Raw genomic sequence first — 26,039 nt, forward strand, 5'->3', positions numbered from 1 at the left:
AAATGCAGAACTAGATGTCTCACTGCAGCTACATAAGTTTTACATGTATTATATATTAAAGCGTTAAATTTTTCAAGATGGTCACACTCTAGATTTGGGGAGGTCACAGTACATGTTGGCTACAGCAGGCAAGGAGGAGAGAGAAAAGAGTCAGATATAAATGAAACACCTATTTGTTTAAGCATTCTGTTTCACACTGTAGCCAGCCAACGCGCTTTAGACATCCACAAGCAGGGCTTATTCTTATTGCCATTATTGACATTCAGCGAAAGGAAGAAAAGAAACTGTTCATTGGAAATTCATTTCGTTTAGCTATTGATGGGTTTGAATCAGGATGGGGAACCTATGACCCTCCAAACATTGTTGGGCTTTAGCTTTCCTCAGTCCAGAAGACCACAGTTAGGCAAGTAGGCAATCCCATACTATTTTCTTGGAAATAGCCTTAGTGAACTCAAAACGAATTTGCTATGTAACACCAATAAGTCCAGTATACAATAATTAATAATAATATATAATAATAATAATTTGTTTATTATATACCGCTATTCCAAAGATCATAGCGGTGAACAGCAGTAAGCTAATAGCACAGTAAGCTAATTTGCCCCAACAGTCTGGGTACTATTTTAGCGACTCGAAAGGATTGCAAGCCTGAGTCGAGCTGGGCCCTTTTGCTGGTCTTGAACTCCAAACCTTGTGGTTTTGGTTTTTGAGTGAAATGCTGCAGTAAAGGCCACTGCGCCACCGGGCTCCATACAACTAGGTCCTATGCTCTATAAGCCTCCAGATGCATTTGCAGGGGGTATTCAGCTATTTCCATTAGTCCTAACTAGCAAAAAAGTGAGGGATGATGGGAACTCGAGATTCACATTGGGGTCTACATTTGTGAGACCCATAGGAGCACCCTTGATGGAACTGCATTCCAGTTTCCTTATTGTTCTTCCAAAGTTCTTCTACACTCTGCTGCATTTTTAACCATGCATTCTTTAGCCACTTCAAGTCTTTTTCCTGTCCTGAACCTGAGAGGAAGTCCTGGTTAATGAAAAAAAATGAATGATGAGGAGTATAGTTGTAGTAGCTTGGGAAAAATGTTGCACTGTTATCCCTCATGCTCCAGTTCATTAAAGGGGAGGCAGAGATTTCAGATAAATTTTAATTTAACACAATGCAATTCTAATGTGCACCTTCAGGCCATTTTTTAAAAATGCATTCTATAGTTTTCTTAGTATCTGCCAAACTACTGTTAGAACTTTTACAATGTTGTTTTAATATTCTCTTCTCTCACACTTCTTAAAAAAACAGAGCACTGAAGTAGCTCTGGTGTTCACTGAATTTTATACCTAATGGAATTTTAAAAATTCCAAAAAAAAAACAGGGGAAGGTCCAACATTTTCCTGCAAAAAAGGTTGTGTGTTTGGACACCTGTTTTAATATAATCCATTCCCTCTAGAATTGGGTTGCTGGCATCACGTTCCTCTTTCCTCTCCCAACTGCTGCTTCTGGGTCAATGAACATACATAGATACATTATTTATCTCAGACTGGTAAATTACAGATAAAATATGCATGTACGCATACATATACAGTCACCCCTCCACCTTCATGGAGGTTAGGGGTGCAGGACCCCTGCAACAGTGGAAAACCCGCAAATTACTTAGATCCCCCACAACATGCTACAGACTCTGTTGAAACACCAGCTGTCGCTCTATTTCCCATCTGGCTGCAGCAGCATGCCTCAGCCAGGGTTTTAAGGCCCCATTCCAAACCCATTGATCTCCTCAACCATTCCTGTTTTTTCCAGTCCTCTCCTCAACCTCCGGCCTTTCAAAAAAGACCAGCAAGGTTTTTAAACCCCTTTTTACCCTATTGATATTGCATTGCATCCCCGTTCTTCCCAAACCCAAATCCACCTCCTCTCCCCTCTATCTTCAAAAGAGCCAGCCAGGTTTTAAGCCCCTTCTAGCAGTGATCTCCTGGCTGGCTAGATTAAGAGGGACTGAGGAGGGAGGAGGGAGACAGAGTGGGTCAAGCTAAAGCAGCGGTTCTTCAAATATGTGAAATAGTCAAAGTCACCAGTGTCAACACCTTGAATGTATACAGTTATTTGTTTAAAACCCGGGTGGCGTGTTGCCTTCCCGGTTTTGGACTTTTTAATCCCATATCAATTGTTGTTCCTAGGTTTATGGAGGTCGTTAGTCTGACAGTCCAAAGGGGCTGCACTTTACCTTTTGTGTGCCTTTATTCTAACCATAGATGACTGTCTTGAATGCATTTTATCTTCTTTTCCTTGTCTTCTGAGATTATTCCTCAAGATCTCTTTAACAATTTAAGATTCTATTTTTTGTTTTTAAATGAATTGTGACATTTTTCGAAGGATCTGCACACTAAACTGTTTAACATGGTATGTAGTTCTATGAGCAAATTACATTTTGGTAATCTCTGTGCCCATCAGCATGCTGCCTTGTGTGAAGGAGGTGAGTTGCTGAATGGTTATTCTGGATTGATCTAAGCAATCCAACATTCATAGGTTTTCTCCTCATGCCAGCTGATTCATGGCAGAGTCCAAAGTTCCTTTCCACTGAGACGAGTTAAATTTTTTCCTCTCAGATCAGTATGTTTATTAAGCCTTGCATGTGTGATCTCAAGTATAATTATACTCCTATTTGGGTTGTTGTTGTTTCTTAAAAACCCAGGTTGAAGTGGATTGCTCATGCTGTCCTCCAAAATCCTGGAAATAAAACCTAGAAATAAATGACTGATCAACGTGAGTACCAGCCTCTCATTCTTTGATGACTACTGGTATCCACATCATGGGATTAGCCAAGTCCATATTCATGGGATGGGTGTGCTTTTTACTGTCATTGAGTACTGCTTGTACACAGTCCTTCCAAAGCCACCTGAGCATCTTTATATTTGTCTAACTTGTAGTGCTGATAAAAGTGGAAGGTTCTTTCCAGCCTGCTGCCTTACAACTTCTCCAAAGAGCAGTCCCTTGAAAAGCTCTCTTTGTGGCCATGGATCTAGGTGAATTCCCACACATTCTTAGACCTCCGACTTTAAAACGTCGTGATTAAATGTTTGTTTTACTCTTCTCCCAACTTCTTGGCTTTGTTGCATCTCTTGGGTTGGGCAATAGGGGCTACTGGATATTTCTCTTTTGTACATTCCTTAGAGCCCTTCTAACATCTAAGATGTAACACTTCATCTCCAATGATGGAATGATTAAGGCAAAAAGGTTGGCAAGTGTATAGGACTATTTTGTCCTTTCCTATATATTTTGGAATGAATGCTGGATCCAGAGAATCAGAATCACTATGCCAGAGGCCAACTCAGACACAGTTCTTGCTGAAGTAATTGCTACCAGAAATCCTACTTTCAGAGACAAAATCCCCAGAGAAGCCACTTCTGATGGTGAAAATTGTGGCTTTCTTAATGCATTTAATCAAATTTAAATGATTAAGGGAACTGTGAATCATAGGAGGAGCACTCAAAAGCAGCCCTTTCAAAAAGTTCTTTACATATGTGGTTGATTGAAGGAGTTTGACCACCAATGCCAAAATAGCCTACAACACACATCACTTGTCTTTTTCAGTTGTTTGTCCTGAGACCTTTTCTATGCCATCCTGGAGACAGTCTAAAATCAATTCCATTGAATTTGTTCCATGGAAACCTTACTTCTCTGTACCCTTCTTGAACGTTTTCCAGGTCATCTTATATATCTTAGCTGATTGCTTCCTTGAATCAAATGCATTCACTACTGAATCAGAATACCCTTGATCTTTTAAATGCTGCCACTCAACACCCAGGAAGTCAGTTTTAGCTAACTGGGGGTCTGATCAATAATTGGACACCTGGATAGTAGATTCAACCTCTGGTAAAGAGGGGGTGGTTGCCTGATGTGTATGTAGCAATGGGAATACATGTGGTGGCATGGGAGGCTGTAATTAACTTATTTGTTGCCCACTTAATTATATTCTTTACCATACTCTGTGAAACTGGTAGAGGGGGGAAATGCATATAGCATGCTTCTGGCCCTGGTGCTGTTGGGAGCATCTTGCTATTGCCATCTATGCTGCCATCTAACTGTGGGGGAAAAAACGTTTTCATTTGAATTCTTGCAGAAGCAAACAGTCCATCTGGAATGGTCCTGATGAGCTGTTCAGTTACTCAAACACTTCTTGGTTTAATACTATTCTCTTTGGTTGATCCGGTGCCTGCTTAAACTAATCTGTTTGAATATTTAATGTCCCTTCAAATATACTATAGAGATCCAATTTACTGTCCTCAGTTCCCAGGGTAATTATTTTCCTTTTATTTCCCTTGGTAAGTACTGGAGAGAAGCTGAAATTTTCTAGAGGTTAGCATACCCTATCACCCTTCATGCGAATATGGGGTTTTTATAATGAATATCTACATTGGAAACAGGACTGGAAATCATGATGCCAAGGTACTGTTTTTAGGATCACAAGGACCAAGGAGGTTAAGTTGACAGGCACAATGTCAGGGGTACTTGACATAGGGCATAACTTGCCTAGACGAGAACAAAGACAAGCACCATAGGTTATGCTAAACAACATTCTACCTACCTGGCCTATTTTGGCATTTCCATGGAACAAAACAAAAAGTTAAAAATGACAGAGATCATTACCATGTTCTCCCTCTTTGAAGTTCTGTCCACTTCCCTGCCTGTCAGAAGGTTTGTTTCAGATCACGTCAATACATTAACATCTTGGTGCTAAAAATCTTGATGTTTCTTGAAACAGTTTGTGTCATTCCTTGAGGAAATCATCAAGCTTTGTCACAGCTTTTGGGTACACAGCACATGCCCTAAGGGTAAGCAAAAAGTATTTAAAAAAACCTCTCAATTGCCAATTGCCAGTGCTCACTTTTCTTGTATACCTTGGATACTTGTCCGAGTTTTCAGTGTTAGTCTTTGGATGCTGTCTTGAGTTTCTCTGGCTTGCTCACAGACCTTCTTCAGCTAGGTAAAACTACCCATCCTCTTAACCCTCAGTGTCCTGCTATACAACTTTTAAACTTCCTTTCGTGAATATGATTGCTGGAAATCTCAGATCAATTCTTGGAAAGAGTCCTTTGCCTTGGAATGACTCTTGTAATTAAAATATTTCCCATTCCCCATCCATATGTCTCCAGTCCAGAACTTGTGGCCTCTGTAAACAGACAAAGGACCAGCTCAAATTGCTCTTTTGACTACATTGAAGCATGTCATAGAGCAAGAAATGGACAAAAATAACACTAATGTTGGCCACTTCTTGAAGAGTCCCTGATCAAAATCCAGATTCAGTATTAAAAAAAGATTTTTATTTCCTCAAGTGATAGTGAAGTAAACTGACTGGCAGCAAAAATCAATAAAAAAGCCAGAACAAATAGAAGAGCAGATAAGAAGATAAGATCGAGTCAGGAGGAATAGATTAAGAAGAGTAAAATAAGACCAGCATAAGAGAGTTAATAAACTTAAAGAGGTACCATGTGAAGTGGGCCCAGTTAGTCAGGCTGGAATGGCGGCAAAATTGCCAACAGATACTTCAATCCACCATGTTGGGAGGGCAGATTCTAAGTAGAATGGAGATGCTCTGTTTAGGCAAGCTGCTGTCCATTCAGAGAATTCCTCTCCTATTTACAAATGGCAATGGCTAAGACTACACTTGTGATTCCGCTAGACACAGAGAGGCCAGAGCCGCAGAAAACAGACACAGCAGCAGGATCATTATCAGAAACGAGCAATGGAACAAATAGCTGAACATCAAAGAAATGTATAACAGGCATGTCTGAGATGCAGGGAATTATTACCATACTCTGAGTCAGCATATTCCATGGTAAGAGCTGTTTGGCCATGGGATATGCTGCCTTGGAGTGTGGTGGAGTCTCCTTTGGAGGTTTTTAAACAGAGATTGGATGGCCATCTGTCTAGAGTCCTTTGATTGTGTTTCCCAGCATGGCAGGGTTTTGAATTGGATGGCCCTTGGGGAATCTTCCATTTCTCTCATTCTCTAATTAAGGAGATGGTGAATAAAACAAAGAAGAGAAAGCCTTCAGGCTTATATGAATTTGCAACAGTCAGTTTTTAAAAGATCCATAGGTGAACTGAATTCATTGGCATAACATATTAATTTAAATTAAATGAATTTCAGCCAAATGAATTCAAACTTAATTAATGTAATTCTTTTTTTTAAAGCAAGGCTACCTAGCAGGTAGCAGCAGCAGGTTTAATTAATTTAGCACAGCTGCATAACTCAAATACACAAATTGTAGCAATGGATTCAGAAAGTCATCATGATCAAATTCAGTCCTCTCATAAGCAAACATAGAGTGAGGTAACATTGACAAGAGTGTATTCGCAGAGACCACGAAGAAGAAATATCTATCTCTAAAAATGGACAAGAAACAGTTCACAAAAGGATTTAAATTCAGATTCAGAGGAGGAACATTTCAGTTGTGAAGGGAAGATTCAGATGACATACAGATTAATAGTGAGGATGAGCAATTTTCAGATGCAGAGATAGATGCAGAAAGAAATTCTAACATTATTTGAGGCTCAGGATTTTAGCAGTCTTCTAAAGAAAATGATCTAAACCCAATGTTGTTTAGAAGATAAGCAAAGGATGGGTCAGCATGATAACAATCCTTCTGTTAAAGAGTGCATTGATAAAAACAGGGTTTCTAGCGTTTGAAAGAAACTAAACCCTAAAAATACTGAACTACCGATGCTTGAGGCCTTTAAAATTTCCATAGAATGGGAGACTGATCAGTACTAAAAGGCTTTTGTGATACAGGCAAAAACTCTGGTGGAAGTTAAGAACAATGCAGTTGGTAGGCCTTGGCGCACACACACCCATCTGCTCCCTGGGCATCCCTTGCCTGGCAGGCAGGGCCAAGGTTGGTGGCACCTGCACTGTGGGGCACGGGAGAGGGAGGCAGTCCCACAACCAGATCGGCCGGCAGTCCCACATCGAGGGCACCACAGGCACCTTGCACCCTTCTCTTGGCAGGATCCCTTACCTGCCTGAGCCCTCCAGTGCCTGCAAAACCTCCCTTGGGGTGACAGACATCTACCTGGCTGGCCTGGTGCTGCCACTGGACCTAGTTGTCCTCCTCCTCCCACAGGCATGACAGAAACAACTAGAGATGTCTCATTTGAATGTTGGGGAAATAATTAGCTCAAAATTTATTTTTTATTTATTTCAAGGATTTATATCCTGCCTTTCCCACACAATGGGACTGTGGAGGCATGTGAAATGTGGGACCTTTTTACACCTATTTATATGAGTATTAACTACAGGAGTCTTGAGTTCTGAGTAAATAAGGACTTTTTATTTAGAAATATGCAAGGGAACACTCAAAGAGGCAAGAACTGATTCAGCAATCAGATTCACGAAAGGAAGGTTTAAAAGTTGTATAGCAGGACACTGAGGGTTAAGAGGAGGGTATAGTTACCTAGTCTGAAGAAGGGTCTGTGAGCAAGCCAGAGAAACTCAAGACAGCATCCAAAGACGAACACTGAAAACTCGGACAGTATCCAAGGGTATACACAGAAAAGTGAGCACTGGCAATTGGCAATTGAGAGGGTTTTTAAATACCTTTTGCTTACCCTTAGGGCATGTGCCGTGTACCCAAAAGCTGTGACAAAGCTTTGATGATTTCCTCAAGGAATGACAAACTGTTTCAGAAAACATCAAGATTTTTAGCACCAAGATGTTAATGTATTGACGTGATCTGAAACAAACCTCTGACAGGCAGGGGAAGTGGACAGAACTTCAAAGAGGGAGAACATCGTATGGTCTCTGTCATTTTGACTGTTTTGTTTCCATGGGAAATGCAAAATAGGCAGGTAGGTAGAATGTTTAGCATAACCTATGGTGCTTGTCTTTGTTCTCGTCTAGGCTAAGTATGCCCTATGTCAAGTGACCCTGACATTGGTGCCTGTCAACTTCCTTGGTCCTTGTGATCCCTAAAAACATGTACCTGGTCATCATGATTTCCAGTCCTGTTCCATGGTAGATATTCATTATAAAAACCCCATATTCAGCATGAAGGGTGATAGGGTATGCTAACTCTAGGAAAGTTCAGCTTCTCCAGTACTTACCAGGGAAATGAAAGGAATATTACCCTGGGAACCGAGGACAGTAAATTGGATCTCTATGGTATATTTGAAGGGAGCATTAAATATTCAAACAGATTAGTTAAGCAGGCACAGGATCAACCAAAGAGAATAGTAATTAAACCAAGAAGTGTTTGAGTAACTGAACAACTCATCAGGACCATTCCAGATGGACTTGTTTGCTTCTGGCAAGAATTCAAAATGAAAAAGTTTTTCCCCTACAGTAGATGGCAGCATAGATGCCAAGTAGCAAGATGCTCCAACAGCACCAGGGCCAGAAGGCATGTTATATGCATTTTCTCCTCTACCAGTTCTACAGAGTAATGGTAAAGATATAATTAAGTGGGCACAGACAATGTTAATTACAGCCTACCATGCCACCCATGATTCTCATTGCTACTACACATCAGGCAGACCATCTCTTTACCAGAGGTTGAATCTACTATTGCAGGGTCCAATATTACACTCAGACCCCAGTTAGCTAAAACTGACTTCCTGGGTGTTGAGTGGCAGCATTTAAAAGATCAAGGGTATTCTGATTCAGTAGTGAATGCCATTTTAGATTCAAGGAATAAGATGACCTGGAAAACGTTCAAGAAGGGATGTACAGAGAATAAGTTTTCCATGGAATACATTCAAATGGGAATGATTTTAGACTGTCTCCAGGATGGCATAGAAAAAGGTCTCAGGACAAACAACTGAAAAAGACAAGTGATGGTGTGTTGTAGGCTATTTTGGCATTGGTGGTCAAACTCCTTCGAATCACCATTATGTAAAGAACTTTTTGAAAGGGGCTGCTTTTGAGTGCTCCTCCTATGATTCACAGGTTCCCTTAATAGCTTTTAAATTTAGTATTAAATGCATTAAGAAAGCCACAATTTTCACCATCAGAAGTGGCTTCTCTGGGGATTTTGTCTCTGAAAGTAGGATTTCTGGTAGCAATTACTTCAGCAAGAACTGTGTCTGAGTTGGCCTCTAGCATAGTGATGCTGATTCTGGATCCAGCATTCATTCCAAAATATATATGAAAGGACAAAATAGTCCTATACACTTGCCAACCTTTTGCCTTAATCTATTCCATCACTTGGAGATGAAGTGGTACATCTTAGATGTTAGAAGGGCTCTAAGAATTTACATAAAGAGAGCAATTCCAGTACGCCCTATTTCTTTCCTTTCATCCCAAGATTATCCGAAACAAAGCTTCAAGAATTATGTTGGGAAGATGGATTAAAACATACATTTTAAATCACAACTGTTTAAAGTTTCTGAGGTCTAAGAATGTGTGGGCATATTCACCTAGATCCATGGCCACAAGAAGAGCTTTTCAAGTGACTGCTTCTTTGGAAGAAGTTTGTAAGGCAGCAGGCTGGAAGGAACCTTCCACTTTTATTAGGCACTACAAGTTAGACAAATATAAAGATGCTCAGGTGGCTTTGGAAGGACTGTGTTACAAGCAGTACTCAATGACAGTAAAAAGCACACCCATCCCATGAATATGGACTTGACTATATCCCATGAGTGTGGATTACTCAGGTAGTCATCCAGAGAATGAGAGGCTGGTACTCACAGTAAATGATCAGTCATTTATTTCTAGGTTTTATTTCCAGGATTTATGGAGGACAGCATGAGCAATCCACTTCAACCTGGGTTTTAGAAAACAACAACAACCCAAATAGGAGTAATATATCTTGGAGATCACACACGGCAAGGCTTTATAAACATACTGATCTGAGAGGGAAAGAATTTAACGTCTTCAATGGAAAGGAACTTTGGACTCCTGCCATGATCAGCTGGTATGAGGAGAAAAACCTATGAATGTGGATTGCTTAGACTAGAGTTATCCAAGAATGACCATTCAGCAAGTCATCCTCCTTCACACAAGGGACAGCATGCTGATGGGCACATGAATGACCAAAATGTATTTTGGCTCATAGAAACTACATACCATGTTAAACATTTTAGTGTGGCAGATCCTTCGTAAAAATATCACATGTAATTTAAACAAAAATAGTATCTTAAATTGTTAATAGAGATGTTGATGGAATTATCTCAGAGACAAGGAATAAGAAGATAAAATGCACTGCAAGACACAGTCATCTAGTGTTTTAGAAATAAAGGCTTATTCACATAAAGGTAAAGTGCAGTCCTTTGGATCTTGTCAGACTACGACCTCCATAACCCTTAGTGAACATAGCAATTGATATGGGATTTAAAGTCCAATAACATCTGGAAGGCAACACTTTGCCTACCCTTGGTTTTAAACAAATAACTTGTATACATTCAAGGGTGTGACACTGGTGACTTTGACTATTCACATATTTGAAGCCGCTGCTTTAGCTTGACCACTCTGTCTCCTCCTCCTCCTCATCTCAGTCTCTTATCTTACCCAGCCAGGAGATCACTGGGCTAGAAAGGGGCTTAAAACCTTGCTGGCTCTTTTGGAAGGATGGGAGGTTGAGAGGAGGTGGATTGGGTTGGGAAGAACAGGAATGCAATGCAATATCAATAGGGTAGAAAGGGGTTTAAAACCTTGCTGGTTCTTTTGAAAGGGCAGGAGGTTGAGAGGAGATGGACTGGAAAAAAACAGGAATGGGTTGAGGAGATCAATGGGTTGGAATGGGGCTTAAAACCTGGCTGAAGCATGCTGCTAGCCAGCTGGGAAATAGAGCGACAGGCTGGTGCTGTTCACAGGAGTCTGTAGCATGTTTGTTTGGGGATCTAGAGATATTTGCGGTTTTTCCACTGTTGCAGGGGTCCTGCACCCCTAACCTCCATGAAGGTGGAGGGGTGACTGTATATGTATGCGTACATGCATATATTTTATCTGTAACTTACCAGTCTGAGATAAATAATGTATATATGTATGTTCATTGATCCCAGAAGCAGCAGTGTGGAGAGGAAAGAGGAACGTGATGCCAGCAACCCAAATTCTAGAGGGAATGGATATAATTAAACTAGGTGTCCAAACACACACTCTTTGCAGGAAAATGTTGGACCTTTCCTGTTTTTTTGGAATTTTAAAAAATCCATTAGGTATAAAATTCAGTGAACATCAGAGCTACTTCAGTGCTCTGTTTTTTAAGGAGAAGTCGTGAGAGAGAGAATATTAAAAACACATTGTAAAAGTTCTAACAGTAGTTTGGCAGATACTAAGAAACTATAGGAATGCATTTTTTTAAAAATGGCCTGAAGGTGCACATTAGGACTGCATTGTGTTAAATTAAAATTTATATGAAATCTCTGCCTCCGCCTTTAATGAGCTGGAGCAGTGAGGGATAACAGGTGCAACATTTTTCCCAAGCTACTACAACTATAACTCCTCATCATTCATTTTTTTCATTCACCAGGACTTTCCTCTCAGGTTCAGGGACAGGAGAAAAAGATTGAAGTGGCTAAAGAATGCAGTGGTTAAAGAATGCAGCAGATGTAGAAGAACTTTGGAAGAACAATAATAAGGAAACTGGGATGCAGTCCATCAAGGGTAGCTCCTATGGGTCTCCAAATATAGAACCCAATGTGAATCTCGAGTTCCCATCATCCCTCACTGTTTGCTAGTTAGGACTAATGGAAATAGCTGAATACGCCCTGCAAATGCATCTGGAGGCTTATAGAGCAATAGGACCTAGTTGTATACTGGACTTATTGGTGTTATATGCAAATTCTGTTGAGCTCACTAAGGCTTATTTCCAAGAAAATATGTATGGGATTGCCTACTTGCCTAACTGTGGTCTTCTGGGCTGAGGAAAGCTAAAGTCCAACAATGTTTGGAGGGTCATAGGTTCCCCAACCTGATTCAAACCCATCAATAGCTAAACGGAAATGAATTTCCAATGAACAGAGAGTTTCTTTCTTTCTGAATGTCAGATAATGGTAATAAGAACAAGCCCTGCTTGTGAGTTTCTAAAGGCAGCTTGGCTGGCTACAGTGTGAAACAGAATGCTTAAACAAATAGGTGTTTCATTTTATCTAACTCTTTTCTCTCTCCTTTTCTCCTTCCTTAAATGAATGAAATCAGGGCCAACCCAAAATAGTCTGCTGGGGACAACCAGGGATTATGGTAACTATTAGACAATTGCATTAATCCATGTGAGCAATGTGATGCTCAAAATAATACAATATGGGGCAGTATTTTACTTAACTGAGGGCCAAAGTCAACAGTCCAAAAGGAGCAGCCTCTGGCCACTCTGGCCCTAATCAGACCAGAACCATGGGACCTTGGCACCACTGTCACAGTCCCAAATCGGCAGCCAGCAGGAGCAGATTAAATCCATTCCTAAAAAGGCTAGCTCATACAAGTCTGGCGTGCCCTTGGTGCAGCTTCTGGCCACTTTGGGGGCATGTGTCATCTAAGCACCATGCCCCTAAAGCAGATGGGAATGTTCTACTGTTGTAACATCTTTCATATGATTGTTCTCCGCCTCTCCAGAGACTAGGATACAGACCAATGGGTTCAACTTGCAGGAAGAGAGAGTCCATCTAATTATTAGGAAGAACTTCCTGATGGTAAGAGCTGCTTAATTGTGTTATTTCTGCATGTTCCTTGTGGTCTCTGCCAACTTTATGATTCTATAACCAAGGCTTCAGAAATATTCCTATTTGCCTATGAGTAAGCCCTATTAGGCACACTGTGACCTTCCCAAATCTAGATTTGTGAAGCCTATCTTGAAAAATGTAACACTTTAATATATAAAACGTGTAAAATTTATGTAGCTGCAGTGAGACATGTTAGTCCTGCTTGGAAATGAATCTGACTGAACTCCAGAAGAAATGCTTTTGTGTGAGCAGAGGCCTTCCAATTGCAATAGGTGTAACCATAGAATTGAGTGTGCCTTTTGATTGCATTAAATGATGGATAAAATATTCTTGAAGATAGACAATTCAATTCTCAATTTGAGAAGGAATATCCTACCAATTTCCTACTCACCTCCACACTGATGGGAAAGGGCATTGTTCAGTGGTATCACGCCTGAGCCCATGCAGAAGATACTAACTCAGATAGGGCTAGGAAAGAATCCTGCCTGAATTCCTAGAACAGGGATAAAGGCAAGGAATTTCTCTCCAGATGTTGTTACAGTCAGTGGTGAAGAATGTTGGAAGTTGCAGTCCAACAAGATCTGGAGAGCTTCATGATTCCTGCCTCCACTACTTTCTTCTTTTTCAAAGTACTTTGAAGTGGTTCTTAACCTTTGGGAATCTAATTGTTTTGGACTTCAAAGTTCTAGAGGCCCAAGCCAGGATGGCTGGTGGTCAAAACTTCTGGGAACTGAATTTTCAGACATCTGAGAACCTGAGATTGAGGAACATTGCTTTAGCTAGCCATTGAAAATCACAATTTGTTACTTGTTAAAGATGCATGTATTGTTATATGCCTTAAAGTCAACTCTGACATATGCTGACCCTATCATAAGGCTTGCTTGGCAAGATTTATTTAGAGGCAGCTTTCCATTGCCTTTTCCTAAGGTTTAGACTATAACTTGGCCACCCAGTGTGTTTCTATGGCTGGTCTCCCAGAGTCCTAGTCCAGCACTTAAACCACTTGACTATACTGGTTGTTTCTCCTGGACAGCGAAAAAAACAGTGACATCAGATCCTTCTGCTAATCTGGATGATGAGAAAGTTATGCCAGGGAAACAGATGAATCTTTAGTTTTAGAACTCAACATCAGTTTGAAATGGGCCTTGCTCGAGATAAAAAATTGTATGACAACAAGTTGTGGAAAACATTTACAGACAAAAACGGTGCAGTGTAGGATTAATACCTACTGTGTAGAATGCACAGTAAACACTGAGGAAAGGGAATGGTATCCAAGTAGTAAGAAAGAAAGAAGATATTTCTCAATTTATTTATTGTAAAATGATCAAGACATGTTAAAGATACATTCTTAATACTGACTAGCGATACTGAAACATTAATAATCTAATTAGTTTACTAGGAAAAAAAGCAACTTTCTATTCAGAGCAATTATGTCCCCAGTTTTAGCTAGTGCACCACAAGAGAGAAGTCCAAAGTATGAGACAGGGATGCTGTAATACATTCTGCAATAGCTATCCAGCTGTTCCCTTAGCATGGCTTTCCCTCTAGTCCTCCAAACTGCTGTTGGAGACAACAGCACAGGGCTGAGAAACAGCCAGTGAACATTGGTCCAGTGATGGCATAGCCAGGAATATCAAAAGCCATGGCTACTTATTCTACCAAGCCCAAGGTCAATTAATCATGGCCTAAGTCTAAGGGCAGGAGATGCACCCTTATCCTATGTTTATGTTTTGAGTGAGGGGGGTTACTGTAGCACTATCATGGTAGTGCATCTCAGCCCTTTACTCTTTCCCGACTCCAGAAAAATAAAATTACAGGAAGCAGCCACTATAGATCTGAAACTTTTACCAGACAAAGAAGGATACTATGCTACTTCCCTTTAAGGTTGGGTTGATCTTCCCGCAGCACTCTCTCTCCTAATTTTAAATGGATGGAAACTGGAGCCAAGACCCTATAGCATCTCTTCAAGCTGAGAAAATACAATGAACTGCTGAGGTAGCTGTAAACCACTGAGCAGGGTAAGCACCACCACCAGACACTGGGCTCTCTCTTTAAGTCTGCACAGTGTCACTTTCCAAACTTTCCTTTGCCTCCATCACAGATGCTTGGAAGCAAGCCTTAGTGGCACAGGATGCTGCTGCAAAATTTATTGTCTAAACAATGACTAGCCAAGTAGCAGGGACCTAAAGCCATTTGTTTTAGTTTTATACACACAAACAAGCAGACAGTTCAAAGTAGGATGTCAATTAAGGGTCAATTTTTGGTGTGAAGTGCAAGCAGGCCTAGAAGCCCATCTCCTAACCCTCAGCAGTCTAAGCTTCTCTCTTCCCCCACTTCCCCCAGAGAAAGTACATCTCACACTAATCTGATTCCACAGACAAGTGCAGCCCTCACCAAGGACTACAAGGATCAGGACAACCCCTCAGATAAGTTTCCACATGTCCATCAGAAACTTCCAGTAGTGTTGTTGACACAGTCAGCTAAAGAAGGGGGGGGGGAGGAAATGAACACAACACCTTGGTCAGTTTGAGTGAATAGGAAAATATGTCAATACAGCAAAATAAACAGCTTTAAAAAGTTAGTGGCAGGACTCCTTGATAACTAGGGAGTTATATCTTAGGAGGGAATTCTGTTGCCTTCCAGATGTTTTGGACTGCAGCTCCCAGCATTTCTCACCACAGGCTATGATGCCCAGGGCCACCAGGGATTGCAGTTCAATAACATCTTGACAGCCACACAATTCTTAGCCCAGTCATAAGTAAACTGCATAAAATTTTACTAGCAACCCAATAATGCTTTGATTCCAAGGTGCTTGCATATATTCTGCTTAAACAACTGCACTGATGAGTAATGTCTGCTTTACTTTTTTTAAATGTCTGATTTACTTTCAGTAATGCAATGTGTGAACTGATTGCACACATTGGCCTGTTACAGACTGCCAAAATAAAGCTACTTCAGGTCTCTTTGGAGGTATACTGTTTAAATGATGCATGCATCCTAAGAATCCGGAAGCTGCACCAAAGCTGCACTCCAGTGCTTAGGAATGGAGTGTGGCTTTGGGGCGACCTCCAGACTCTTAGGACCCATGCATCATTTAAATAGCATACCTCCAAAGAGACCCGAAGCAGTTTTATTTTGGCAGTCTGTAACAGGCAACTGATTCCAGTCTCATGGGTTCCCAGGAGAAGGATACTGAAATTTCAGCTGACAAAATAGCGATCTGCTAAAGCTACACTTCAAAGTCTCACATTTTTAATATGAGAGACAAGTCTTGTCTTAGAAACTAAACTTTAATTTCTTTCAAAAGTGTACCCATCCAATTCAAGCAATCACAATTTTTTAGGTTTGAAGCTAGAGAACTTTCACTCTTAAGTATATATAACGATGAACAACATTTAGGCTAAAATTAATGGACAATTTTTCAGGTTTCTGAGGCAATATATGGTTCAGTTATGACACACAAGAGAAATAATGCAAAAAAAAAAAAAGAGCTAACCTTGTTGAGGACAGGCTTTGTCGAAAGAACATTGTAAATAGTTGATAATGAGATGTTCTGGTGTAGGGAGGGAAAAAGACAAGTTATTTTGATATCTGAATCAAGAAGCATCTGCATAAGCAACTGATGTATTAGTTTTGCAGCAGCCACAAAACAGACAACAGAAACAACTAATCCATGGATGAGGAACACTTTTCAGTTCAGGAGCCAAATTTGAACTTGGAAAGTTCTCTGAAAGCACATCCTAGCAGTGAGGCCAAGGGAAGTGTCAAGTGTAATTCTGACTGATTTTGCTTTTTCCACAAAGCACAATATACTTGACGAGTCAGAAGCAACACAATGAGCTTTAAATCATGACTCGTTTAGTTCTATGTAGTATTTAAAGTTTAAATCTACTTCTGAGACAATGGGCCAAAACATCTTGCAGAAAGAATCTAGTTTGAGACCTTTTTAACTGCCCTGGCTCAGTGCTAGCGAATTCTGGAAATTGTAGTTTTGTGAGAAATTTAGCCTTCTCTATCAGAGAGCTCTGGTGCCACCACAAACTACAGTTCCCAAGATTCCCCAGCACTGAGCCAGAGCAGTTAAAATGATCTCAGACTGGATTATTTCTGCAGTGTATTTTGGATCAATGCTCTAGCTTTGTAAAGCAACAATGAAACTGAAAGATTATCCCATGTAAAGAAACTGAAGACTTTGATTTCAGGCCTCACTGTGTCAAAAAGGAGCCATACTGGCTTTAAGTAGTTCTCCAGTTATATGCTGACAGCTGGCATAAAACTGTTGCAAAACAAGATGTGGGAATAAGATCTTCAGTTTAATTCCTATGTCATATTAATGCACTATATCCTACTACATCTTCCTGATTGTACCCAATCTTGTCTGATTTTGCAAGTTAAGCACAGTCAGTCCTAGTTTGTCACTGGATGAGAGACCACCTAGGAAGACCTGGGATCTCCAGGTAAAGGCGAGGAAATAATACTGCAGGAAAGCCTGGAGAACACTGCCAATCAGAACCAAGAAGAGTGTGATAGAAAGATGGTACCCTCCATCTTAATCTCAGTTTTACCCCACCACAACATTCTAGGTCTACAATTACTAAAAGAATATGTTTTTATTTCCCAGAAACTCAAATGCCAGAATAAGATCCCTACTCAAATAAGCACCTACACCATGGATGGGAAACATGTATCCCTCCAGATGTTACAAAACTACAATTCCCAGGATACCTCACTATTGGCTATGCTAGTAAGGGCTGATGGGGAATTGCAGTCCAACAACATCTGCAAGACTGAATGATTCCCACAGTGATTTAAAGAAACTGACTGGTTTTAACAAACCATAGTTCAAATTAACCTCAGTTTAACACTTGGACAGAATGCTTAACTGAGGTTAATTGAAACAGAAAGCATTTCTATGGTTGGGAGAAAGAAGAGAGGAGGCACAGCACACAAACTTCAGCACAGCTTAGGAAAGTTACTTTCTGGACTACTACTTCCAGTAGTATGCTTCCTGCAGGTTACCTTTGGAATGTTAAATCAAGGATTGGTGCTACATACAAAGTGAGCTATGCCTCTTCTCCTGTTAGAAAGCCTTATCTGATCCTATTACGATGGATCTAGACTGCCATTCTAGCTGCTTTTGTTAAGTGTCAATCATATTAATAGGCTTTGTCACCCATAACAGGCTACTGCGTTCCATCACTGTTAAAATTCAAAGAATCACCTCTTGCATTGTTTGGTTCAAGCATTTCATTGCAGGGTCTCTCCGATTATCCAGAACAAATGGATCCTTCCAGCGATCATAATTGGTTTCCACCAAATACCAGGTACCTTTTTCTATGTTCAAGCTTGAAATGAAAAAAAAAAATAACATATTTTGCACACACAAACCCACACCTTTTTACCATGGATGCATTACAACACTTCTTATTTTTGATGTTAACATTCCTGCATTGAACTCAAGCTGCTTAAAATGGTCTACCCATACAAGTCTAATATCACTAGTTTATTCTAGGTAAAAATAAAGCCAGAAGACATTTTAAGGAGTGTTTTTCTTTCCTCAGTATGAAAACAAATTGATAAAAATAGTAAAAGCAAAACAAATGCACCCAGGCAACCCCTACAAAAATACTAGATATCCACGTCTGTTGCTTTAGCAAGCTACATTACAGAAAATACATCTATCTGCTTAAATAGCATCTACTATCAAGCATACTAAGGTGCATTTTGTAAGCCGCCCTGATCTATTTGGAAGGGCGGGGTATAAATAAAATTTTATTATTATTATTATTATACTTACGGCCAAATATCTAAGACAGCACTTCGAGTACGTGTAATAATACAACCTTCTCCTGATTTATTGCCTCCCAATATGAAATAAGCTGGTGCCAGCAGTTTTGAATTACTCAGTTTGTCCTTTGCATCTTCATAACTATATTCAACAGAAACAATCAGAGGGATACATCAACCAAGTACAACATATTATATAATGCTGTCTGAACATGCAGTAACCTCTGGGATGAAGGCAGGATGACACTAGTTTAAGATTTTCTAATAAGTCAAGGGAAAGCACAAGGGATGCATACTTCAGTTTCTCTTGTTACAAAAACAAGCTCATCTTTATTTAGTACAGAGTTGTCAACTTGAGGCCCTTCGGATACTGTTTGCCTGCAGTTACCATCATCGATCACCACTGATAATGCTGGCTAACACTAATGAGAGTTGCAGCCCAATAACATTTGGAGAGCCAGAGGTAGTATAGCACTGATATGACCATCTATCAAAAATGTACATCCAAAATCAAAAACTGTCACTGTACCTAATTACATCCCCAGACAAGCTCACTTTAACTACAAAGTCAGAAGATCTGAGTCTACAGCAGGTGGCACAAAGGAAATTTCCCCATGATCTTGCCTCTGATCACAAAGAGTGGTCACATGTGACCACAAGGCCCCCACTTATGAAAGACAGAAACCACAATGGGTTGAGATGAGGAGAAAATGTATGGAATGTACCACAAGGACTACATAGCCCCATATGGATTAACACATAGTGTGTAAGATGATACAAGCCAAACATGACATGTCTGAGTGCATTTTAAGAACGGGCTTCAGATATTAAATCTTCTTTCTTTTCCCTCTTCACTGAAACAAAGATAGCAGCAGAGACCATTAAATAAATAAGACATACACGATGAAATTAAAACCTAAATTAAAAGATGCTGCTATGATAAAAAGTTTTGATTTCATTTGCCTGATATATTTGTTGATAAACCCTTAAAAATTGCCTGTTACCTTGTACCATTTTCCAGCACACTTCTAGTGAGGAAACTCATCCACCAACCATCTCTCTGACCCATTATCCACTCAAAGAGTCCTGCAAGAACCACAAATTACAAGGCATAAATATAGTAGGGTCCAAAGCTACAAACCAAGTAAACATGCATATGATTTTAATGTAAGCCTCTCATACCTCAGCCTTAGTTCAGTTTACATGGAAATCAGCCCAGTTTCAAGAGAGCTTGCTTGCAACTCCATGTGGGCATGAAATCCTATTAAACCAAACCATCCAGTTTCTTAAAGTTACATGCAACATGTAAAAGGCTGCTTTTTAAAAATTTATGGCCGTATCTTGTGAAACTGTTGCTTCTGATGATTTGAGGCTGCAATGCTAATATAATAACCCCTTTAAATTTTCTCTTAAAACAAATTATTAGGATACTCACCAATGTAACCTCCATCAAGACTGAAGCGCTCATTCATGGTTAGAGAAAAGGCACCCTAAAACATGAAATCAGTGAACAGTTGAATTAAACTTATTTGTATCTAGTAGAGATAATAAGAGAGCAAGATAAGCTGAGGAAGTAATACCTTAACTAGGTTCTTACATTCAGTAGCAGAACATGAGTTCAACCTATACTACCACTTATCCCATTTTATGGCTTTGGGACCACTATTTACACTACAACAGAGATTACACTAGAGTGTACAAGGAAAGTGAGAAGGTTTCTTGGATGTCATAGCCCATTCACAGCTAAATGAAAAAAACTAGATCATGTGTATTGTACGTCACACTAATTACTGGAAAATCTGAAAGTGCAACATTTTTACACCTCAGGATATTACTGGATTCTGGGTTTTTGTTTGTTTGTTCTAGTTTTTTGTGAAGGAAAGACTACAAGATTACTTTCCATGTCTATCACAATAACAACAGTGATTTCCAAAGTCCAGCAACATGCTAAAGACTGAAAAATATACTATGTTATAAACTTTCAGAGATTACACCCCACTTTAAGCAAGACTTGAAGGTTATGAAACATGCAGGAAAATGAAGGTTGAACCTGGCTTGCAGGCAAACTATTGTTTAAGGAACCATATTGTTGCCATGTTTGGATGCTGTGGCAGATTCCGAGTAGCTTTTAGCCAAAAGTGGAAGAGGCTTCTAATAGTGTCTTCCTGATTAAGGAGGAATGGGAGGCCTGCTGACACTTATAACGAGCATGTTACAGTTTGCAATTACATCCGAATGCACCTAATGTGGGACAAATCAAAAATACTTACAGGTTTCAGTCCAGATACCATTCCCACGTAGCCTGCAAGATTTGCAGATTTAAATACTGTCTTATTGTTCCTCTGAAATTCCAGCGACACCATTAGTGGCTTTAATTCCTTTGTTACAGACCAGGAACTATTTTTTACATCCCACCTGCAAGGAAAAAACAACAATCACATTTAAACATTTTCATATCTTGGGAAGTTGTTTTTGGATTACTGCTCAACCACACTGGCAGAAGACTTCTGGAAGCTGCAACTTTGCCTCTGTATATCTGTTTATTGAATTTTAACAGCAAGATCTACTGATTAGGATTAGTGTATTCCATGCCTGAAGACAACACATGAAAAAATCCTGCAAGCTTTAATGCAAATTCTGCACCAAGCAGAGCCATGTTAGGTGACATGCACATGTTAGAAATGTCACTGGCTTCTGAAACAGGTGGCCATGATGGCGCTTGAAGACTTCTGCTATTCTGGAAAAATAAATGGTCAACTGGTGTGTTGTAGTTGTTAACTGTCTTCAAGTCATTTCTGACTAATGGTGACCCTGTGAGTTGTGCCTTCTCATGATGTGGCCAAAGTACAACAACCTCAACTTTTATCATCATGGCTTCCAGGAAATTCCAACCTTGATCTGTTCTAGGACCCATTTGTCTTTTTAGCTGACTGCAGTATCCTCTGTAGTCTTCTCCAGCACCACATTTCAAATGAATTGATTTTCCTCTTGTTCGCTTTCCTCACTATCTAGCTCTTACATCTGTACATCACAATGGAAAATACAATGGCTTGTATGAGCCTAAGTTTCATGCTCAGTTGTATATCTTTATACTTTGGGATCTTTTCTAGTTCTTTCATAGCTGCCCTCCCCATTCCTAATCTTCTGATCTCTTGACTTCAGACTCCATTCTGATCAATGTTTGATCCAAGGTATGGGAACTCCTTTACTATTCTGATTTCCTCATTGTCTAGGTTGAATTTGTGTAGATCCTCCAAGGTCATTACTTTTGTTTTCTTTATGTTGTGTAGTAAGTCTTCATTTGCACTTTCTTCTTTGATCTTTCTTGGTAATTGTTCCAGGTCTGCAATATTTTCTGGTAGTAGTATGGTGTCATCTCCATATCTCATATTATTGACATTCCTTTCTCCTATCTTCACTCCTCCCTCTTCTGTGCCCAAGCCTGCTCTTCGTATGATACTTTCTGCATACAAGTTAAACAGATAGGGTGAAAGGATGCAGCCTTGTCTGACCCCTTTGCCAATTGGGAACCATTCTGTTTCATCAACCATAGTATTCTTCTTGGCTGCCTGGGTGCCTGGAACTTGGAGGCACGGTTTTGCAGCGGCACTGTTCCTTGTTAGAGGGGTAAACCCAGAAGGTGATGCTGGGGGACTCCTGTTTGACTCCTTGGGGTCTTTTAGGGCTCAGTTTTGTTCCTCACGATATTTAACATATAAATGAAACTTCTGGAAGAGGTCATCTGGGGTTTTGGGGCCTGCTGCCATCAGCATGCCAAGGATACCTAGCTCTGCAATTCTTTCCATAACAATCCAAGGAAGCAGTCTTGGTTCTAAACTGGTGCCCTATTATCAGTAATGGACTGGATGAGGGCAAACAAGTTGTACATTAATCCATATAGGCCAAAGGCGTCCTGGTCAGTCAAAAGGCAGATCAGGAATAGAGATTCAGCAAGACACTACCCTTGAAAATGCAGGTTTCCAGCTTGGGTTTATTCTTGGATTCAACACTGAGTCTGGAAGCTCAGGTTTTGATGGTGGTTAGGAGTGCATTCACATAGTTAAGATACACCTATTCCTTGAGATGTTGGATCTGACCATGGTGACACATGCCTTAGTTACATCCCATTTGAGATAGGGTCATTGGCTCTTATCTGTGATATGTCTTACCTGTGATATGTCTATTTTTGGGCACAATTCTATGACTTACAAAGTTCTATAAGGCTCAGGTCCAGGTTATCTATAAGGCCACATACCTCCTTATATGAGTCTGCCCATCTCTCTCTGTCTCACCACTCTCAAAGGCATACCTGGTGAGAACATGGGAAACGGCCTTCTTGGTGGCTGCTCCTAGGTTCTAGAACTCCCTTTGTAGATAGGCTAGGCTAGTGCTCTCCTGCCATCTATCATAGGCAGAAAAGCTTTCTGTTTTAACTGGCCTTTTAAAAATTATATATATAAAAAAACATACATTCCAACAAACAAAACTCGTATCCTCAATACATCTTATCTACATTAATGTTGGCAAAATGATTGACGAGATAGGATAAAAGAAAAAAAAGAAGGAAGAGAAAACAAACAAACAAAACAAAACCGGTTTTTGAGGGCTGACTGCTTAGGGGGAAAGGGACTTTCATGTGTTGTGTGGTTTTTATTTGTTTGTTTTTTAATGGTTTAATTCATTTTAACTTTACCAATAGTGTAGTTATATTTTCAACTTTTGTACGATATAAATTTTTAGCTGTATCTATTTTGGCTTTCTTAAAACACCTTGAGTTACAGACTTGGAAAAAGTTGGAATAGAAATAAATATATTAATAATTATTAATAATGATGATTATTATAATAGTATTACAAAGCTTGTATTTTGCAACCTAAAATGTAAGAAGGTGGTCTTTTATCCCTTATATCAGAGGTTCAAGCTACTGCTCATCTCGTATGAATAAAAAGAGAAGGAGAACACATACATACCCAAGAAACAGCCCAAAGTCAAGATTTCTGGCATGGTACAGCTTTCCTGATTTGAAAGGGGGAAAAAGTGGATTATCCAGGAGAAAAATAATTCAAAGTTTCATCACTACCACCACTATCACTACCATCACTGAAACACACAGTACTATTTACCTGTTTTGTCCTCTGCTACGATTGAGGTACACACTGTGAAGATTTCATAGAAGATATTGAATACAACAATATCACCTAATGGAGGAGAAAAGAGGGAGAAAAGAAATCACTCAGCAAATTGACAACTGAATTGTAAAACAAGAAAAAAAAGCAGCAGAACTGCAGGAAGAGCTAGCAGGACAGTACACATCTTTAGAGGATCATATTTTGGTCACAACATTCAATACAGTCAAATTGAGATGGCAAGCCCCAAGATGAGAGATTCTGGATGGTACTTTGTGATGCCACCCAGAAATACTAAAAGGATGCACAAGTCACCTATTTCCCATTTTTTGAAAATACTGAAGCCACAAGAGTTGCCACTTTATTTCAGTTGCCCAGCATGCTATTTTTAGAGCTCATTTCAGCTTCTGAATATAGTAATGAAGCAGTCTTCTTGAATTATGCAAAACAACCATGCCATCTATTGGGTGTTCATGATGGGAATTATATTCCAGCACATATGAAAAGTCTGCAATACAAGAAGTGGATAATCTATACCTTGAGCGTTTTAAATCCAGGAATAAGATTATAAGATCAGAAGATCCTATTTATACACTGAGGAGATCCAGCCTGCCTTTAGTATTTTCTTCTCCACAGGGAAGGAAAAGAAAGCAATTGTGAAACCAAAACCCAATCACATGTTTACTAGTGTGAATTTCATTGTATGAAATTAGCAACTATCAGGCCTTATGTCTGAACTGAGATCAGATTTTACTGTGCAGTCACAACCACATGTAGTGTACAGTCTTACACACTGTAGTTATAAGTATGCAATGGAATCTCAGCAGTTATTGTACAATAGTTAAATAATGCAGTTGTAATGATGCATTAGTATCTGTCTTGCACTATTACAAAATAAAATGCTGAATAATAATCCGATGTTACCTAAAGTATTTTCAGAAGCGGAAGCAATGCCTTCGATCTCTTCTTTGAAAGGAGGGGGGAAGGGTAGACCCTAGCCAAGCCTATACAGAAAGCATAAACAAGTTATTATGACAACGTTATAATGTTGTATTCTGAATTTCCCCATCTTTTCCCCTAGCATATAGTTAGTTACATTCTGTACTAACCTGCAGACTTTTAAGATCATTTTGCACATTACAGAAAGACAAATTACATTATGCCACTACAACAATTACAGCTTCCCAAAGAAAGTGTATGCAAATATACAATATACATGCTTGCTGCACTGAGATGTTACGTGTTGGACATATCTTTAAGATTATGAAACATGCTCTGTATGAGTTGGCTTGTAAAGGCCATCCCAAAAGTTTGAGATTTTGTGGACAATGTAAAAGAGATGTTTGAGAGCCTTGAGTAGCTGCTTACTGGGAACATACTGCAAATTTTAACAATATATTATGCTAAAGATACAGAGTATGTGTATTTTGAAGAAAACGTGGTTGAAACTGAGATTTTAGGCCTCCAATTTCTTCTTCGTGGTCTCTGCGAATCATACAAATGGGTTTCACTGTGCCTGTGCAGTGCTGTTCGGAAACTTCTGGAATCACTGGGCAAAGTTTACTTTGCAACATGTAGAAACTGCACCCAGGCAAATCCTTTCTAGTTCCAGTGCATTCCAATGGTGAATAGATAACACATAATATATCCATACGAGATTGCAAAACACGCTTGGTTGAAATCCTAGAAGGTAATCTACCAAACAGTGTATACTAGGTTACTCCTCAATGAGGAAGAGATGTTTTAGACAAAATCTCTCATAATCTTTTACTACTGGCTAGGTTGGTTGGGACTGAAGAAAGCTGAACTCCAACAAGAGTGTAACAAACTATGGGAGGCTGGTGCAGATTATACTGGCTAATGGTTTATTTCAGTAGAAGGGGTCTTCTTATGGTCCAAGCAATTTGTATTCCATGGCATGTTTTTCAATTTGTTCTCTGACAAGTTGCAGTATTCATAAAATTTCATCCTATGTTCTACAAAATCTAGATTTGTTTTTAAAACACACCAAAGTAAGTTCTTTGTTAGGACTTGTATAAAGTTGCCATGCTTTCATCCATTTATATTCTAATCAGCAATAGCATGCCTGAAACAGTGTCTTTCTTTTCTTAACTTTTATTAGTAATTTAAATTAGATTTTGCGGTTCTTAGTAAACTGCACTTATATTCAAAGAGTTCAACAAGCTTAAACTCTCACAGATTTCTGAGACAGGAAAGCTACTCACCAATTTAGATTCTAGTGCAGCCATATATTTTTTATTATGGATGAATGAATTTAGTATGCTCTTCAGATTCTGAATTACAGCTTTCAGCTAGAAATGCAGGATAAAAAAAAGTTCAGATCAATATACAGTACTTTTAGCACAATATAGTTATAGAAACACTAAGGAAGAAACATATGTCTGAAAATGTTTACTTGTGAGTGTACAAGCCAAGCAGTTTTTTTATTTCTACAGTGTAGATTGTCCCCAAGAGACA

At 39.5% G+C, this 26,039-nt stretch overlaps 1 protein-coding gene across 1 annotated transcript in view; it reads right to left on the minus strand.

The window, feature by feature from the left end:
* Positions 1–13,971: 13,971 nt before the first annotated feature.
* ASAH1 (N-acylsphingosine amidohydrolase 1) overlaps positions 13,972–26,039 on the minus strand; it is a 13,560-nt gene continuing 1,492 nt past the window's right edge. The window contains 12 exon segments of the mRNA XM_042469668.1: positions 13,972–15,128; positions 16,145–16,201; positions 17,870–17,993; positions 18,446–18,577; positions 19,440–19,521; positions 19,871–19,925; positions 20,706–20,850; positions 23,406–23,451; positions 23,559–23,633; positions 24,486–24,543; positions 24,545–24,565; positions 25,787–25,873. Of these exon segments, the coding sequence (XP_042325602.1) occupies positions 15,039–15,128; positions 16,145–16,201; positions 17,870–17,993; positions 18,446–18,577; positions 19,440–19,521; positions 19,871–19,925; positions 20,706–20,850; positions 23,406–23,451; positions 23,559–23,633; positions 24,486–24,543; positions 24,545–24,565; positions 25,787–25,873 (972 nt within the window). The 3' untranslated portion in view covers positions 13,972–15,038.

Source organism: Sceloporus undulatus, chromosome 5, assembly GCF_019175285.1.
Source record: "Sceloporus undulatus isolate JIND9_A2432 ecotype Alabama chromosome 5, SceUnd_v1.1, whole genome shotgun sequence".
Classification (NCBI taxonomy): Eukaryota; Metazoa; Chordata; class Lepidosauria; order Squamata; family Phrynosomatidae; genus Sceloporus; species Sceloporus undulatus.